The sequence below is a fragment of the Grampus griseus genome (assembly GCF_964374135.1).
Source record: "Grampus griseus genome assembly, chromosome: 8".
Lineage (NCBI taxonomy): Eukaryota > Metazoa > Chordata > Mammalia > Artiodactyla > Delphinidae > Grampus > Grampus griseus.
The window spans coordinates 19,616,213-19,633,347 of NC_139002.1; the positions used below are offsets into that span (position 1 = coordinate 19,616,213).

The 17,135-nt window shown below is 44.2% G+C and overlaps 1 protein-coding gene across 15 annotated transcripts in view; it reads right to left on the minus strand.

The window, feature by feature from the left end:
* The window catches only part of NCAM1 (neural cell adhesion molecule 1), a 315,556-nt gene that overhangs the window by 42,360 nt on the left and 256,061 nt on the right, over nucleotides 1-17,135 (minus strand). For 8 of the 15 annotated variants that reach the window (XM_082659896.1, XM_082659902.1, XM_082659901.1 and 5 more), the window contains exons 7-9: nucleotides 16,654-16,817; nucleotides 9,131-9,273; nucleotides 3,063-3,092 (exon numbers count right to left, since the gene is read on the minus strand). In XM_082659896.1, coding sequence (XP_082516022.1) covers nucleotides 3,063-3,092; nucleotides 9,131-9,273; nucleotides 16,654-16,817 — 337 coding nt within the window. The remainder of the gene's footprint in view (nucleotides 1-3,062; nucleotides 3,093-9,130; nucleotides 9,274-16,653; nucleotides 16,818-17,135) is intronic. The other 7 variants (XM_082659898.1, XM_082659905.1, XM_082659897.1 and 4 more) reach the window with 2 other exon arrangements.

Below are 17,135 nucleotides of genomic sequence, written 5' to 3' on the forward strand. Positions count from 1 at the left end.
CACCTGCCTCCAGGTTCTTTTTAGCTGCTGGTTTGGAAGCCCAAAACCCAGCATTGAAATATCGTATGGCAGCCAGTTTGGGAGGCTCAAAAGCAAGACACCATTGGCCTTGACAGAAGCCTCAGATCTACCACAAAAAGTCCCATCACTGGTAGAGCTAATCTGTTTCAGTAATTTAAGTCCCATCACATTCATATCCAGAAGCCGGAACACAGCTGCCAGCAAAGAGGCAGAAGAGCCGAGCAAAACCATCACTACCTACTGCAGCGAGGGCCACCCCTCTCTGCAGGGATGCCCAGATGCCTTGGCTCTCGGCCTCCACGAGGCCTGGGAAGCTGGGAAGCTGATGGGCTGAGAAGCTGCACCCCAGGGGATGAACGGGAGCTGACACAGGCAGCCGTGGAGCACTTGTCTCCGAAGTCTACAGTCATGTGCCAAACAAAAGCTTGAAGCATCCCCTAAACTCGTGGCCTCAGGAGTGTGAGGTCAACGCTGCAAGTATCTCTGAGGGCTGACCTGACCTGCTTGTCATTCCTATACTCCCAAGACAGCAGAATGAAGGCAGAGGGGATTCATGGTTCACCCCGGCCTTCCTGCTTATCTCAGCGAGATCACAGCTTCAGCCAACAGTGATGCCGGCCAGCGACTGAACTGTAATTTTTTGTCACACACCCAGGATTTGTCCTGCGGCTGCCACCACAAACACGGAAAACTGATCAGAATATTTCAAAAGTCAAGAGAACATTTCCATAAGGAAGGATACAACAGCAAAAGATGCAAAGAAAGTCCTGTAGGTAAGAGAAGGACATTAACAAGTAACCACAAAGGGGGGCATGAGCAGTTTATACTCAGAATAATCTAGAAAATGGTCAAAGAGAAGCTCAGGCAATGGTTGCACTGACAGCCTTACTTCCCCCCCCCCCTCCTCTCTGGTCTCCTTGTCTAAATTTCTCTCTGGAAAATTTTCTCATTTAATGATGTCAGCAGAGCAGTAGGCAGGCTTCCATAGAGAATTTTATTTTGCGGTGGCTCAAAACAGGATTGATGATGGAATTATTTGCCAGACGCCCAGTTCTCCCTCCGAGGGGATGCAGACAGACTCCAGTGTGATTGGACTATCTCCCTCTGAAATGATTTACTCTGGCACCAGAACAAAGTCAGGGAGTGCCACCTCCAAGCCACCCAGACCACACGTCATGCTGATGGTCCAGACTCGAGGAGGAAGCAGATAAACTCTGGGCACGAATGAAAAGATCACTGTGGCAAGAAGGCCCGGTTTTGCAAAAACGTACGAAGGGCGATTATAATTGCTCTTCTCATCAAAACATTTTTGTCTCTCTTCTTGCAGGGAAGAGTCCTAAGGCTTTCCAGAACTTACAGAATGAAATCAGCCATGACCCAAGCCTTCTTCTGAGCTCATCTGGACTCATGGTCTTCATCCCTGACTGAGACAAATAGGAGGGAACGGAACTTCTGAGCCCCAGGGGGCAGAACTCACTTGAAAGTCAATTACGTCCAGAGCGAGATAACTTAAGATAAGGACACGTCTGCAAAATGGAGTGAGGTGTCTGTTTTCCTGGGAGTAAACCAATTACTTCCACTAATAATAACAATTCTCTCAACATCTCCTTAATGCTCCCTGATAAATCTCAGCTCCTCTTCTAGCCCCGTCTAAATCTGAGTGACGGGGAAGATGCACAAGGCCAAGCAGAACGAGAGGGGTAGTGGCTCAGGAGTGGCTGAGAGTTAACCCTTCTTTTCTCCCTTCCCCAATCCCAACGAGAGCATGACTTTTGGGCAATAAAAACACCCAGTCTGTGACAGCACTCCGGGGGAGTGTTTACAGGAGGCAAGTGTTTTAGCGAGGGTATGCACCTAACTACAGTCCCTACGACGTGGAGGAAGGAACGATACAAAGAGAGCTTATAATGAATTAGATCTGACGACGGCAGGGTGCAGAAACTAGCAACAGTGCCTGGGGACAGGCAGTCAACTTTTAAATATTAAACGGCATTAAATATTTATAGCTATGACCGGAACACGTGAGTTATGTGTTCTGAATAATTATCATTTCCGAAAGACCGGAGAATGGGTTTACCCAATTAAAATACAGTCTACAGGATTGCCATATTCAGCATTTATCGTATTATACAATATCAAAGTTCCATCTGGAGAAAAGGCTACTTTTTAAAAAAAAGTATTTATAGATGAGATTCCTGAACTTCATCTAAAACATACTGTTTTTTATTTCACTATCTGTCGCTTAATCACACAAATCTGGTCAAGAATGATAGGATGATCATCAGTAGGGTCTTGCGGATGTAGTGATTCCAGTCTAAAGATTTATATTTAGCTTCAGTTTTCAAACTAAGTCCCACATTACCCAAACTGGAGCAAGCAGTCAGAGAAATTTCAAAGGCTAAATATGCTACCGACTTAAAAAAAAAAAAAAAAAGAACCATTTGTGACAAATCATTCTAATCTCATAAACTTAATGCTCTATAACAGTAACATAGATATGTTTAGCAATTTGGGAAAACCAATGAGAGATGTCATTTGCATTGCTCCGAGATGAGATGTGATGTGGTAATTTACCAAAAGACCAGTCAGGATAAGATAAGTGAGCAACAAGATGAGTTGAGCTGGAAAGGTAAGGGCTTGAGTGGGTTTTTAGATCATTAACTCTGTGACTTTATGATCCAAAGCCACATCAACCAGGTAAGAGTCAAAAAACTTGTATCATTTCAAAATGCCTGGCCTGGGAGTTGGGGCCATTTATTTCTCTAAGTATAATTACCTGGATGTGATTTTATCAGCACCAGCAAGAGAATAAGATCCAGTTTTAGGAAATAATAAGGATTTGTTCATCCACTCCCAACACAGCTTGTTTGCTCATCCTAAAGTGACACTATTGCTAAGTAATGTCTACCACTATTGACCTATTCGTTAATCTGACTAAATTACTGATTAGTTTTAGCATGTCTGGTGATTAAACTGCAATGGTGAGTTGAACTGTAATGCTTTCAAAACTACAGACTGGCTAGTGGTCAGGTAAGCTATACCTCTTGCTTCTCTGGTCGAGTCCACGAAGCCTGTAGAGAACAAGATATAAAACACAACAAGAAAGCAGTAAAATTTTACAACATGTTGCTTTAGAGAACTGATGTATCACACTGCATTCCGTGCACATGCAGCTTCTTTTTAATTCAGAACTTTTTCCAAGGCCCACTTACAACGGTGTGTTTACTACCCGATTTAATTTAGGATTTAGCTTATGTTCCGCTTTCTTCCCCCACTTATGCACATTACGATGTAGAATTCAAAGGTAAAGCCTTTCCTAATCTTTGGAAGACGTACATATGGATACCAGCAGATATATTAGACTGCTCCTGTTCCAAAACATCTTGAACATTCCTCGTAATATTAGGTGATACTACTAGTTCTAACCACACAATCTAGAGATACTTCTAGAGTAGGTTTCCTCCTTTGGATTTTATTGGACAGCTCATCACCAATATACTATTTTGTGCTCATGCATTTTGTAACTCTTTGCATGCATTCTATTAAAAATCAAATTTTTATTTTAAAAAAAGGAACAAAGAAAGGAGCAGAAGCGTACATTAGGAATGAGAAGTATGCCCTTAAGACAGGAAGCTTTGAGGATACTGAACTCTGAGTGCTATGGTACGTTCCAGTTGGTTCTTAAAGGCAGAGGGACGCCCAGATGACATGCAGGATTAAGCGTTCACCGTCTTCATCAAAGATGGCATTCACAAAGGGGGTTTAGGTATTTTCCTACCCACATCAAGATTTTTATTTATCCAGCACTGGGGAATCTACTATGCTTACAGTTTTTCTGATTTCACGCTGGGAGTCAAAACTATCATACATGCATTATTCTTTTTATTAGATGGCATGACTACCTGATTGTCCCTCATGTTCAGATGGAAGAAGGATAGAAACGACGCCAGAGACACAGTAATGCAATCCCGGGAATGCAAACGAGTTAGCAAACATTCAGTAAGAGTCCACTAAATGCAAGGAGCTTTTGTGAGACATGAGGATGGAGGTGTTGAATTATGTCACATGATGTTGGCATGAAGAAGAAAGTGAGAACAGAGGAGCACACATAGACCAAGGTAACAGCGGGCCAACATGGCAAATGTGGTTGCCGTTTCCACATCACTTAAAAGCTTGTCCGTCACATGCCAGGGCTACATGAATCAAGACAACTTTCAGGGGCCCTATCATATGGAGTTGTTTGTTTTTCAGATACAATTCTTCCTGTGTCTCTCCTAACTTACTGTGGTTTTGTGGCTTTTAGAATAAGTAGGTGCTAGTAACACAATGCTTATAGTAGCCTGACCTGTGTGCCTGGTAGGATAATAGGATATATCTCGACCCTGATCATTTGATGAAGGCATGTAGCCCACTTTAAGACAACCTGATATGCAAATATACATACTTAAAACCTAAACTAGTATATGATTAGCAGTGCTCCCAAAACTTTTAGTTCCAGTTTCTTTTAATATTTGCATGTTTTATGATCTTACACACAAGTCTGTAGGAGTATGTATACAATTAAAGTGAAGTGAAGTGATAGACACTTATCCTAAGTATTCCCTGTTATACTTCTGCCCACATCCTGGATAAACTAGACTCCAAACTGCTCAATGCAGGCACCTTTCCCAACGTTTAAGAGTGAGCACCTGTTTTACACTGAATGAGGAATTCTCTCTGGTGAAAAGAAACTTCGGTTTCTAGGGAATTCAGAATTTCAAAAGGTTTCTCTGTTTTGTAGGATACTCTGTTTACTCAGAATACAAGGTTCATGAAATGTCTTTCACTTATTTCTATCTCTTCTGACCTCAACTCTTTGCTCCTCTCCTTCTCCTTAGACATTAAGGCTTCACAAGCCTTTCTTTCCCAGTCTCTTCAAAGGCACTGGTATGTTCAAATGAGCACCCACTGGACTTGTTCTGCCAGGGAGAGAGTATATAAATTACCATCCAGGGCTCTCACTCAATATGTAAATGGTACCTGGAATTTGGCACCACTCACTGTGGCAATTTAAAACACGAGCCTCGATAGGATGGGTAATAAAATGATGTGGATGCACAAACTTCAGTTACCACGATGACCTCCATACACATCGATCAAACTGACCCATTACGATATTCAAATTGTTTTTGTCAACAGACTAGTGACCACTAAGAAATGGATTAACCTTCAGACAGATGATCTCCTCTAATGATCTTAGTGACCCAAACTTAGCCTAGCTATTATCATTTGTTGAGTGAAACCAACTCAACTAGCTGAAGCCGAACGGATTGATTATAATCAATCTTAAATGAGTGACTAGACTAAACCTAGAGACATTGTCAAAGACAGAGTGTGACTTTTGGGCTCAGTGTACTGGTTTTTGCTTTTCTTCCCTTCTTTTTTACATGAAGAATGCCCGTATTCCATTAGAAAGTCACCACAAGCCTACGAGTGAAAGCCTTTTCTCCCCTCTCCTCCTAAAAAGGATTAACACTAGATTCAACTAAGCAGTGAAGCAAAAGACCAAGCTGCTTTAATCAGCTTCTGCTGTCAGTAACTTTATTAAAGGGAGCATTGAGCCTTCCATGAAAGTCATCAGAATCAGAAGAGAGCACCAAGGCATTATGTGCTCCACCTTCTGGGCCACTCACCCCAGGGAAGCGCTGGTGGCATTCTAAGGGCTCTGTATTTGACCATGTTCCAGTCAACATTTTTATCAGTGACTTGGACAAAGATATTTCAAACAAGTGTTCATACCAGGTTGGAAGCAACAGCTAATAGAGATGCTAGATGGCAGTTGCATGGGGAAGGCTGAATTGCCTGCCCTTGGGTCTTATGCTTAGAACTGGGGTCACCATCGACTGCTATGCCCCATTACTTTGAACAAACATAGATAAAACAGGGGGCACCTACATTGATTGAAAGGCCCTGGACCCAAAGAACTCTAAGGACAGTTCTGATGAAAGCCAGTCCTGACTGGTCAGAAAGATGGACTAAAATAGTCGTTCTCAAGCCAAGGAGTGTTCCTGTATGTGACGCTTTTGGTAATGACAATGATTAGAGTTGGTTACTAACATTTAAAGGGAAGGGACTAGGGATGTTAAATATCTTGCAATGCACAGGACAGTCCCAGTGAAGAAAGAGTCTTCCCAAACTGTCATTTGTGACCCCCACTGAGAAATACTGGGTTGCAACAAACAAAACAATTTTTAATAGAAATAAATATAAAATTCTACATTATTGGTTAAGCAATAGATTGCATAAGGACAGGACAGGACAGGGGATATGCGGCTTAAATGCAGTCCAACAGGAGACAACAGAACGAGGAAACTGCTAAAGGGTTAACGTGGTGTTGACAGCATTTCAGTGTCCAGATCAAGGGAGCAATGAGCCAGGAAGTCTGCATTAGCTATACTGGGCACCACAACGTTATAGGGGACACTAGGGAAGTGAAGCTCTCTAGTACAGGACGACTAGAAAGGTGAAGGGTGTGGAAACCGCAAGATAAGAGCAGCAGTGAAAATAACTGGATGTGTTACAGGGCAGAAGGCTGACTAAAGGAAAACTGGAGAGCTAGTTAATGGCTCTCACACAAAGGACTGAGTTGTAGGGGCTGGAAGGCTGAGAAGTGGCAGGGGCAACGAATCAGGGCCTCTCGACCATCAGTGTTGGCCACCTGACTGCAAAGAACTGACATTGTCACCCTTCAAGCAGGGGCGGAGTGACTTTTTGGCAGTGAGACTAGATAACCTCCAAAGGACCCTTCCCTCCAACCTTCTACGATTCTGGCAGGTTATGTGATCTACTTTCTCAGGAAGCTTCTTTCCTTTCTCAGGAGAAACAATTGGCTATTCTTACTGCTCAGCGCGTAGTCTTGACTTTCAAAAGAAAACTGTTTTCTTGCCCTCCTATAATTCTGTGACTCTAATAATCTTGATACCTAATTATCAATATGTATAATGCAAATTCAGCTGGAGGAGAAAACGAGGAGCAGCTGTCAAAGTAAAAGTGAAATTTACTATCTGGAGACCACCTGGCTCACGAATAGGCCACCTCTGTTTCCTTAATTTTTAGCCACCCCCCAGTATAAAATGACTATCATGCCTCCTTGATGTCAATATGTAATGAGTAGAAATAGCAATTTTTCTATACAGCGTTTCATTTAGGCAAATATGCTGATCTGGGGTCACATCACTGGCCAATCTGCAAGGCTTGTTCTAACACTGATTCATTCATGTTGCAGTAATGTCACTTGAAGGCGGTCCACAGTAAAAGAAAGCGCAACACAACCTATGTGGCTGGGCTTCAATAATTATCTCAGATTGAGACTAATGATCTACACTGATAATTGAACTATGCAAAGCCTACTTGGCTTGAGATGGTCTCTGTTAGACACCTTTGGTTTTAATATTTAGGAAGTATGAGTGTGTATTAATGCCTGGTTTTTTGTTCTTATTCTATAAAAATGAATTCACAGATACAAGCCAGAAGTGCCCACCTATTAAAGGACCTGAGGTAGGCACAAATCTTAATAACTCTTCTGGTCTAGCTTGACCATTGAGCTACTCCTAGGAAAGATATAGAATTTAAAACCATCATTCATCTGGGGTAGATGTTATTTCTGTCCTTCCCTCTAGATCAAAGATATACACTGGGTCATTCTGGACAAATCTACTCTCAAGCCTGATGTAGAAAAATCTGCCAAGTGGCGGCCCTATGGTTTAAACCTTGAAATGTACATTCAATCCACGTAACACACACGATGGGAGCTAAAATCTGAGCTGACGGTTTAATTCCAATGTTGATAAAGTATCCAAGTAAACTCTACATTACTTAATTCAGTTGATTTTCACAATATCAAACAGCATATGCAAGTTTCAAAAATACTTAGCAGTTCCTCGGTTGAGTTTTTGTTAAGTTGAATTGAACTCTGGAGGTAAAACTTGCAAAAATTAATGGGTTTTTTTGGAACAGCAATTTCTGTTCCTCTTGATTTAGTTTTGTTTTCTATTAGTAGGAGAGAAATCAGTTCTTCAAATGCAAATCCCAAATTTGGCTCTGAAATTTCACGCTATCCCTTTTTAGCTTTAAGTCTACCCTCTCTAGGGATTTCCTTTAGGCAGGCAGAAGAGTGAAGATCTATCTTTTGTGACATTCTAGTCAATCGGCAATCCATTATAAATGTTCTTTAAGGCTAAGGCCATTACTCCTTGAATAGGTGACAAAGCTCTGGCCAACTAAAACGAAGCCATTACTACAGGATATATGAGATGAGATTGGTTTAGGTTGCTTTAAAACCAAGCTTCTGCCTGCCCCTGTCTTTTGGCCCACTCAATAGCAAAAGGCTGCCTGATGTGGGGTTACCTCAATTTTTACAGACTGTTAATAATAAAGACAGCTTTCCAGCGGCCTATAAATCCATGTGCTTGAAAGCTAAATCTTCCCAGTCATTTAAATTTGCCAGGAAGGTTGCTATAATGTTCTTCATCTCTCAGAGAATATATTGTAGAACCTGGTGTAATCATCATCACGTAGAAACTGCTAATTATTTTTGCCTTTAGAACAAAATGATATGCAAGTGTGGCCGAGAATACAGGCAGACACAAAGGCAACCAAGCTTTTGTGCATATAGTGCATGTAGAGCATGAACATACAAATCACAAGGAGAAGAATTAATAGGCTCATCATGATCCCTATTAGTTCCGGGACACGTTTCCCTGGGTGCTCCTGAGATGATGCTAATATAACCCAGTGCACTGGAACCTTCACTTCCCTTGTTCCTCCCAGCTCCATAACCTTGGTTTGAAAATCACTATCCCCTTCCTCCTTGCAACGTCTAACCTAACCATACCCACTAGCATCACACCCCTGCAAATCCATGCAAGGAATTGTGCCCCTTCCATCTCAAGGGGATGCTGAGAAGGCCACAGCCAGGGCAGGCTGGAGGAGGGGGGCCATAGGACCTGGCTGCAGCCTCCAGTGACCACATCCCATTTTCTGGTTCACCAAAGAGGACTGGGCATGGGGCAGACTCAATCCACGTAGAGTCTGCGTTCCATGGCCCTGAAACTCTTGGGCGACATTATACCTTTTCTTCGCTGCTGATGTTTCGGGTGGATGTTCTCCAGGTGATTGAGGGAATGGGGTCTCCTGAGGCTTCACAGGTAAGTGTGACCTGTTCCTCTAGTTCCATGGCAGTCTGGTTCTCTACGTAGGTGATTTTGGGTTTTGCTGAAAAGACAGAACACTTCCATGAGTTTGACATTTTTTTAGCTTTCCAGGTTTGAATTATAAAGGCACCATTCAACAAAGGTTATCAACTTATTAATCATAAGGCCCTATTCTAGGTGTTGTATGAGTTAACGAGCTGAACCCCCCCAGCAGCTTACAATGGAGCAGGCATATGACGACACCAAAGTGACAGTAATAAGAACATCCCATATGGGGAGAGTGTGGAGGGTGGTGGTGCAGGAGGCCTGAGCAGAGGAAGAGCTCTCCTCTGGCTGAGTCTTTATGAGGAGACAGTTTTGGGGCTGTCTTTGGGGCTGGGTTGTGAGATTTTCAGTACGTGGAACTTTGGGTGGACACGGAGTCATTCCGAGTGTAGAAAGGCACGTGAATGAAAGCAAAGAAGCAAGAATGTGTGGAGAGAGGGTGGGGAAGAGAGCAGAGCGTCAGGGTCTGTGTGTCTGTGCCTCAAAGCAGTGGGAGACAGTGCTGGACCCAGGCAGAGAGCATCCTGATTGCCCGGTTACAACTCTGGCTTGAATTTTATCCCCTGCCTGTTGGAGACCCACAGACAGTGTTTAGTCAGAGGAATGAAATGCTCATTTGTATTAAAGGAAGGTTAATCTAGGCAAAATTGAAGATGGAGAAAACCTGAAGGTGGGAAAACCAACCTGGAAACCCTGGCATTGCCCCAGATGTGACGTAATACAATCCTGAACGTCCTCTCGGGGGTGGAGGGGGGGGAATGGAGGAGAAAAGGCAGCTTCAAGAGAGATGCTGAAGGAAGGCTTTACAGGAAGTGGAAGCGAACAGAGGGCAAGTAGAGATGGGAAGAATCCAAAGAAGAAATTAGGAGTCCAAATGACTCTGAGATTCTTAATACCTAGGAGGGTTGTGTTAGCATTAACTCAAGTAAGGAAACGTGGTGGGTGACTCACTGGGGGCTGGGGAGTGGGCTGGGGCTTGGGAATAAGATGAGTTGAGATGAGCTCATTTCCCAAATGTTCTGGGAAATGCAAGAAAGCACAAGCATTCGAAAGCTGAGTTTAATGTAAAAACATTAGAGAAAATTGAATTTTCCCAATTTAAAACAATTATCCTCTGAAACCACTATACTCTGAAATCCATCGAAGAGAAAAGATAACACTGCACAAATATAACTTATTTCACTAATAGAGAAAAAGGCCAGGCTAGATAAACAAACAAACAATAAATAAATCAGAATTATGGATAACTTTTGAAAGAATTACATTTCCTTTATATTCAAATTCATACAGTAACTCCAAGTAGACTATTAAAACTACTGCCTATTAACATATCCTCCAAGTTGAGGGCTTAATTGTGTTTTAATAAAACAGAAACCAAAGATGGAGCTGTGCATTTTCTGTAGCAAATATCTACTTCTATATAAGATGACTCATTTAGTTCAAATATTCTCCTACAGTTAATCTGTACTAATGGCCTGCTGATAGCAAATCCTTTTTTAAAAAATAATTAATTAATTAATTAATTTTGGGGGCTGTGCTGGGTCTTCGCTGAGGTGCGCGGGCTTCTCTAGTTAGTGGTGCCCGGGCTCCAGAGTGCTGGCGGGCTCAGTAGTTGTGGTGCGCAGGCTTAGTTTCCCCACGGCATGTAGGATCTTAGTTCCCCAACCATGGATCGAACCCGCGTACCCTGCACCGGAAGGCGAATTCTTGACCACTGGACCACCAGGGAAATCTCCGCAAACACTTTTTTTTTTGAAATGTATTTTATTGTGGTAAAAGTCACATAATATAAAGCATACTATTTTAACTATATTTAACTGTACAGTTCAGTGGCACTAAGTACATTCACATTGTTGTACAACTCTCACTGTTATCCATCTCCCGGATTTTTCACTTTTCTAAACTGAAACTCTGTCATTAAACACTAACTCCCTATTCTCCCTCCCTACCCCCTACCCCCCAGCCCCTGGCATCTACCAACGTACTTTCTGACTCTATGAGATTCCACTTACACGAGGTACCTAGAATAGCAAATCCTTTTTGGTGGCTAGCACTCAGGCACATCTCAATCCAATGTGGTCAAATGATTACAAATTTGAACTGATGGAGCCCACATGAGTGAGGTTTTCCCACAGGAAGGTTCTGTGTCTATCTTGATCAATAGAACTTTCAAGGAGGTTATAATTCATATTGGACAGAGTAAGTGTTAAGTGTGTTGAACAGAAGGTTTTAGAGAGGTAAAATAAAAGTTGCATTTCTCTACTGTTAAAATCACAGATTGAAAAGTTAAAAAATCAGCCAAACAACTGAATTCACTGAACTGACAGTTGGTCTGGGGTCTGGAGGCAGCCACAGGAAGGCTGACTTTCTGGACTCTTGGAACCTACATGGACATTGTGATCCAGACAGTGTTTGCTGACCTTGTCCCACTCCACAGTGCTTTGTCCTGGCAGCAAAAGGTTAGCAGAAGACAGACAAGGGCCAGTTAACATCTATTAATAATATCTGGTCTTGGTGACTCCATTTCCCAGATGGTTATAAAGGCTACACTGTGTAAGTCTTTGAACAAGGCAAAATATACTCTTGTTAAAAACATGATCAACAATGGCTAATTTTGTATGGGCTACAGAGGCTGTTGGAAGGAAGGCAAGCTTCTCGCTGGTAACTTATTCCTTTCTGCACTTCAGAAGCAATGCTATTGTTGGAGCTAACTGAAGGCTTAGAATGCTGCCTTGGAAATAGGATAGCAACACCATTTATTGTCCAGACTGGGGCATTCTGGAGAGTTAAAGGCATGCTCTGAATAATTACTCTGGGATGATGGGCCTCACTGAGCAGACACGGACAGATGTGGGGTCATCCTGCTAATGAAAGCATCCTTCCTTCTGAACACCAGCATCTAGAAGAATCTCTCCAGGTTTTATCTGTGGATGGTATGTGCACCATCTTAAAGAACCTCCATTCTCAGCCCTTGTGACTTTGGATCCCTGTTTTGTTCTCTACCTGCCGCCATGGGACTTAATGCCCTAGAATGTTCCATTGCACCTCTCCCCACGGACCCTCCTGTGAGCACAGCTGTCTTTGTGAGTTTTCTAAGCATGCTTGCTCTCTCCATCCAGCACATCCATGGCTCTGCACCTGGCCACTGAGGGCCAGACTTGTCTACTCTAACTCCATTCCAGGGTCCTGCAAGGCCCAGGAGGGCTCCAGGGCCCCTGCTTCCCTGCACTGAGGTGTTGGGCATGACAGGGTACCCCTTCGTTCAGGAGCCTGTTTGTCCTTTGCTGTAACTCACAAGGGCTGCTTTGGTCCTAAGGGGTCAGCTAAGCAAATCTTCTGCCCACTGGTGAACTTGCCTCAGACCACAGCACCATGAGGCCTCAAGAGCATTCGTACGAGCATAATAAGAATCTGTGGAGACAAAAATACTTCTTCAGAAGGGCCCAGGGGAGGGGAGCAATGGAAATTCACTGCCAAGTTTAAAGGAAGGGAGGATGCTCTTAGTAAAAAGAGCTTCTGGCTGGTAACTAGGGCAGTGCATGCTAGAACACATCCCTTTCTTAAGAAAAAATGGTATGACTTAGGATAAACGATAGTCCCTAATTTAGGTATGTCCCTTACACACTAATTGCGATCCCTTCTTGAAGCCAGAGTTCTGAGAACTTCTTTACTATCTAAGCTACAGGCTTCTTTCCTCCTCTGAACTCTGCTGCTTCTACCCCATTTCTCCCCAAATGCTGGTCCCCGATGGCAAGGCAGAAGGCCAAGGAGAGGGAAAAAGGGGCTGAAGAAAGAGGAAGTCCCAACTAGCTAGCCCTTCCCCACCCGGCTCCCAGGCCTTAGTACCAATCTCCAAAATCCATGGGGAGGCAAGAAGGAGGAGGAGAGAAAGGAGGTCAGGAATGTGAAATGAAGAGAGAAAGGAGGGTATACATGGGGTACCAGGTTGCTCCAAGGAGACCATGTGAACTCTCCTCAGGATGTTACAGAGGAGGATGGGGCCCAGATTAGAGGTGGATGGGGCCCGGAGGATGGGGCGTCTATGATCCTTTTACCTGTCTCTGCAGGAGTCGGCCCACATCTACATGTTTGCTCTACTGGGCTGCCTAATGAACATTCTCCCAGCTCCAGTCTTGGGAAAGAACTGTGGTAGTGGAATGAGAGACACAGAGAGAGAGAGAGAGGGAGTGTGTGTGTGTGTGTGTGTGTGTGAGAGAGAGAGAGAGAGAGTGTGTGTGTATGAGAGAGAGAGTGTGTGTGTGTGAGAGAGTGTGTGTATGTGAGAGTGTGTGTGTGTATGAGAGAGTGTGTGTGTGAGAGAGAGAGTGTGTGTGTGTGTGCATGATGGTGTATGAGAATGTGTGTGTGAGTGTGGGTGTATGAGAGACAGAGTGTGTGTGTGTGAGAGAGTGTGTGTGTGTGTGAGAGAGAGGGAGTGTGTGTGTGTGCGTGTGTGCGAGAGACTGTGTGTGTGTAAGAGAGAGTACGTGTGAGTGTGTGTGAGAGACTGTGTGTGTGAGAGAGAGTATGTGTGTGTGAGAGAGGGAGTGTGTGTGTGTGCGTGTGTATGAGTGTGTATGTGAGAGAGTGTGTGTGTGAAAGAGGGAGTGTCTGAGTGTGTGTGTGTGAGAGAGTGTGTGTGTGTGAGTGTGTGTGTGAGAGAGAGAATGTGAATGTGTGTGTGTGTGTGAGAGAGAGTGTGTGTGTGATGCAGGAGGGAATCTGTGGCAAGGGAGGAGGGTGGAAATACAAATCCTGACGTCCCACAGTTCCTGCACCCTAGTTTCCCTGCCTCCTTCCCTGGACTCTCCCACCCTCTTCACCTTAGCACAGCCCCACACGGCTCTTGACACTACACAGTCCTCCTTCCTGGGGCAGCCATCGCCACCAGAGAGGCCTGGAACAGAAGCCAAGATCTCTTCTTGACCAGCCAAGTTAGAACTGAGCGTACTTCCGTAGAGAAACCACGTAACCCATGGAGGTAAAGGCAGAATCCACTAGTCATTCCATATGGAATTCAGACGTACTATGTGTTAAACTGGGTTTCATGGAGGAGTGACCACCATTGCTAGCCCAGGGAATGGATGTGAAAGCTTGGGTTTGAGTCCCGGCTCCTTGGGTAGGACACCTAATCTCTCTGTGCTCAATTTCCTCACTTGCATTATGGGGATAAAAATTAAATCTACTTCATAGGATTGTGACAAGGTTAAAAGAGGTCACTTATGGACAGTACTTTACATACAATGTGCTAGGCACATTATACGTGCTCACTTTGTGTTGGGTATTATTATTATTACTTTATGGAGCTGATATCTAAAAGAAGTTCCTAAAGACAAGTGATTACATGTTTCCAGGTTCATCCCCCTGCCACATACGTTATGCTTCATTTATATAAAACTAATTGTGATTCCCTCATTTATTCAAACACGGGTGTCTATTATATGCCAGGTGATGTTCTAGGCCCTGGGGGTATGCCTGTGAGTGGAGCAGACACAGTCCTCGTTCACAAGTTCACATTCACCACAACATTGGCTCTTCCGGCCTCGATGCCTGTGTGGCCTGCCCTGAAAGGCTTGTCCACCTCTCCCGCATCTGGGAAACTCCCACTTGGGAAAAGCATATCATCTTCGAACACTTCTCTAACTTCTGTCACACAGGACCAGAAATCAAATCTTTTCTTATAAAACACTGTGCATATTGCTATTATGAAGTCATTATAATGGGTTATTAAAAATGTCAGCACTGATTATCTCCGTTAGCCTGTGAACCCACTGATGAGAACAGAGTGCATGTCATTCATCTTCATAACCTGGGCAATGGCTGGGCCCACAGCTGGTACTCAAATGTTGTTAACTGACACCATCTATTATAACTTATAGGCTTATATGTTTATGTCCCTTTTTGTGCTTCTCAGGGTCAAAAGACCATATCTTACTCATCTCTGTAGCCCCTCGCCCAGCAACAAGGGCGCTTAGTAAATACTTGTGAAAATTAAGGAATACATCAACAAATGCATCTGTCTTTCATCTAGAAAAACTTAAAATCAGAGTGACTGGGGTAGATAAGCCAGAATCAGAGAAAAGACTGTCAAGAATATTTTCCAAGAAGTTTAGCTTCACTTTCAAGTATGTACAGTTAATTTAGACCAAACTGATAACCTGTTTCTAAGCCCATTAATTAATTGTCATTAATGAGTAAACGGGATGCATCTGGGATAGCGGGTCCAATTGCACATAAACGCTTGGTTTTCAAAGGTCTATGTTTACAAACACCAATGAGTTCTCCTTATCAGGCTAAATAAGTGGGTCCCAGGCAGGTTCCCAAAGCGCAGGTGCTGGAACCACCAGGGAGCTGCATGCGCCAGGGCTGCCCCTGCGGTGTCTGTACTCTGGCAGTCCACCACGTACGGTGGACTCGCTTATCTGTGTTTTTAAAAAAGACGGGCAGACAGAGCTGAGAGCCACTAGGTTAAACATCTCTCTGCCACAAATTTGTTTGTCAAAGTCAGGTCAAAGTGCATTTCAACTCTAAATGAACGGAAGTTAACTGAGTTTATAGAGACGAAGTGAGTAGAGCTATGGAGGTTCTTTTCATGACTTTTATGACCCTGCTTCACACAGGCCAGGGAAAGAAGAAATGGAGACAGAGGCAGCCACTTGGTCAGTTATATTTAGCAAGGGCCTATTCCGGAGTCTGGCGCTGTTTGGAATGCCGGAGATAAAGTGACGTGTAAGAGTGGAGGCAGGAGAAATAACTCCCCAAACCAGTATGTAAATGAGATGAGTTTAGGTACCGAGAAGGGCACTGGAGAAGAGATGGGTGGGGTGAAGATAAGGGAGATGCACTGGCCAGAGCAGGGAGGGAAGGAGTCACTGAGAAGCTGATCTGAGTGATGCAATGACATCTGGATTAGGGATGACACGAGGGCGGCTCACAGGGGATCTGGGGCAATGATATTCCAAGCAGAAGAAGCATCTAGTGTAACAGCCCTGAGACAGAGAACAAGCTTAGTGTGTCTGAGGGAGAAGAAGAGGGCTTCCGGGCTTGGAGAGCTTTAAATGGAGAGCACAGCAGAGGCAGGATGAGGTCAGGAAGGGAGCCAGGGGCTAGCTCAGATCTGGCCTCTGTTGATGGCAGGGCGTCTGGATTTTATTCTGGTTGCAATAGGAAGCCACTGGAGGATCTGAAACAGAGCGGTGGCGCTTAAGGTTATTCTAGCTACTGTGATTGGGAGGCGCTGAAGGGGACCGATGCATGGCTTGGACTAGGGCCGAGGTGGTGAAGCTGGCAAGAAGGGGGGTAGGTTCCCAGGCAGAGTGGACAGGGTCTTGCTGATGGACTGTGTGGGGTAAGCGGAGCTGTGGCAGAGGGGTGACCTTGACCCCCCTGTCCTTACCGAAGACCTTGAGGTGGATGGACGCATCTTGCTCGCCGGCCTTGTTCTCGGCGATGCAGACGTACTCGGCCTCGTCGTTCTTGTCCACCTTCCTGATGGTCAGCTCAGAGCTGTCGTCGCTGAAGAGGTACTTCTCCTCCTCATTCTCTATCTGCTCCCCGTCCCTGCAGGGCACAGAAATGTAAAGGACCGTGATTTTGACTACAGAGCTAAGAGGTTAATTTTTAATTAGTTTCCATAAAACGCGGACCGAGCCCACGCGAAAGGCGGAATCTTCACAGAACGTTAAGACGCCAAGTTGTACTTCCTCGTGATTCCTCTATCCAAACCTCCAGTTCCGCCCAAGGGCTGCAAATTGCGCCCCCCGAAATTCCAAAGAGAACCTCTGGTTCTGCCCCACAAACTGAAAATGAAGGAATCCAATGCACACACAAGGCAAGAGGACCTGACAGAAAAGAATCCATTCTGCACCCAGAGCTGAT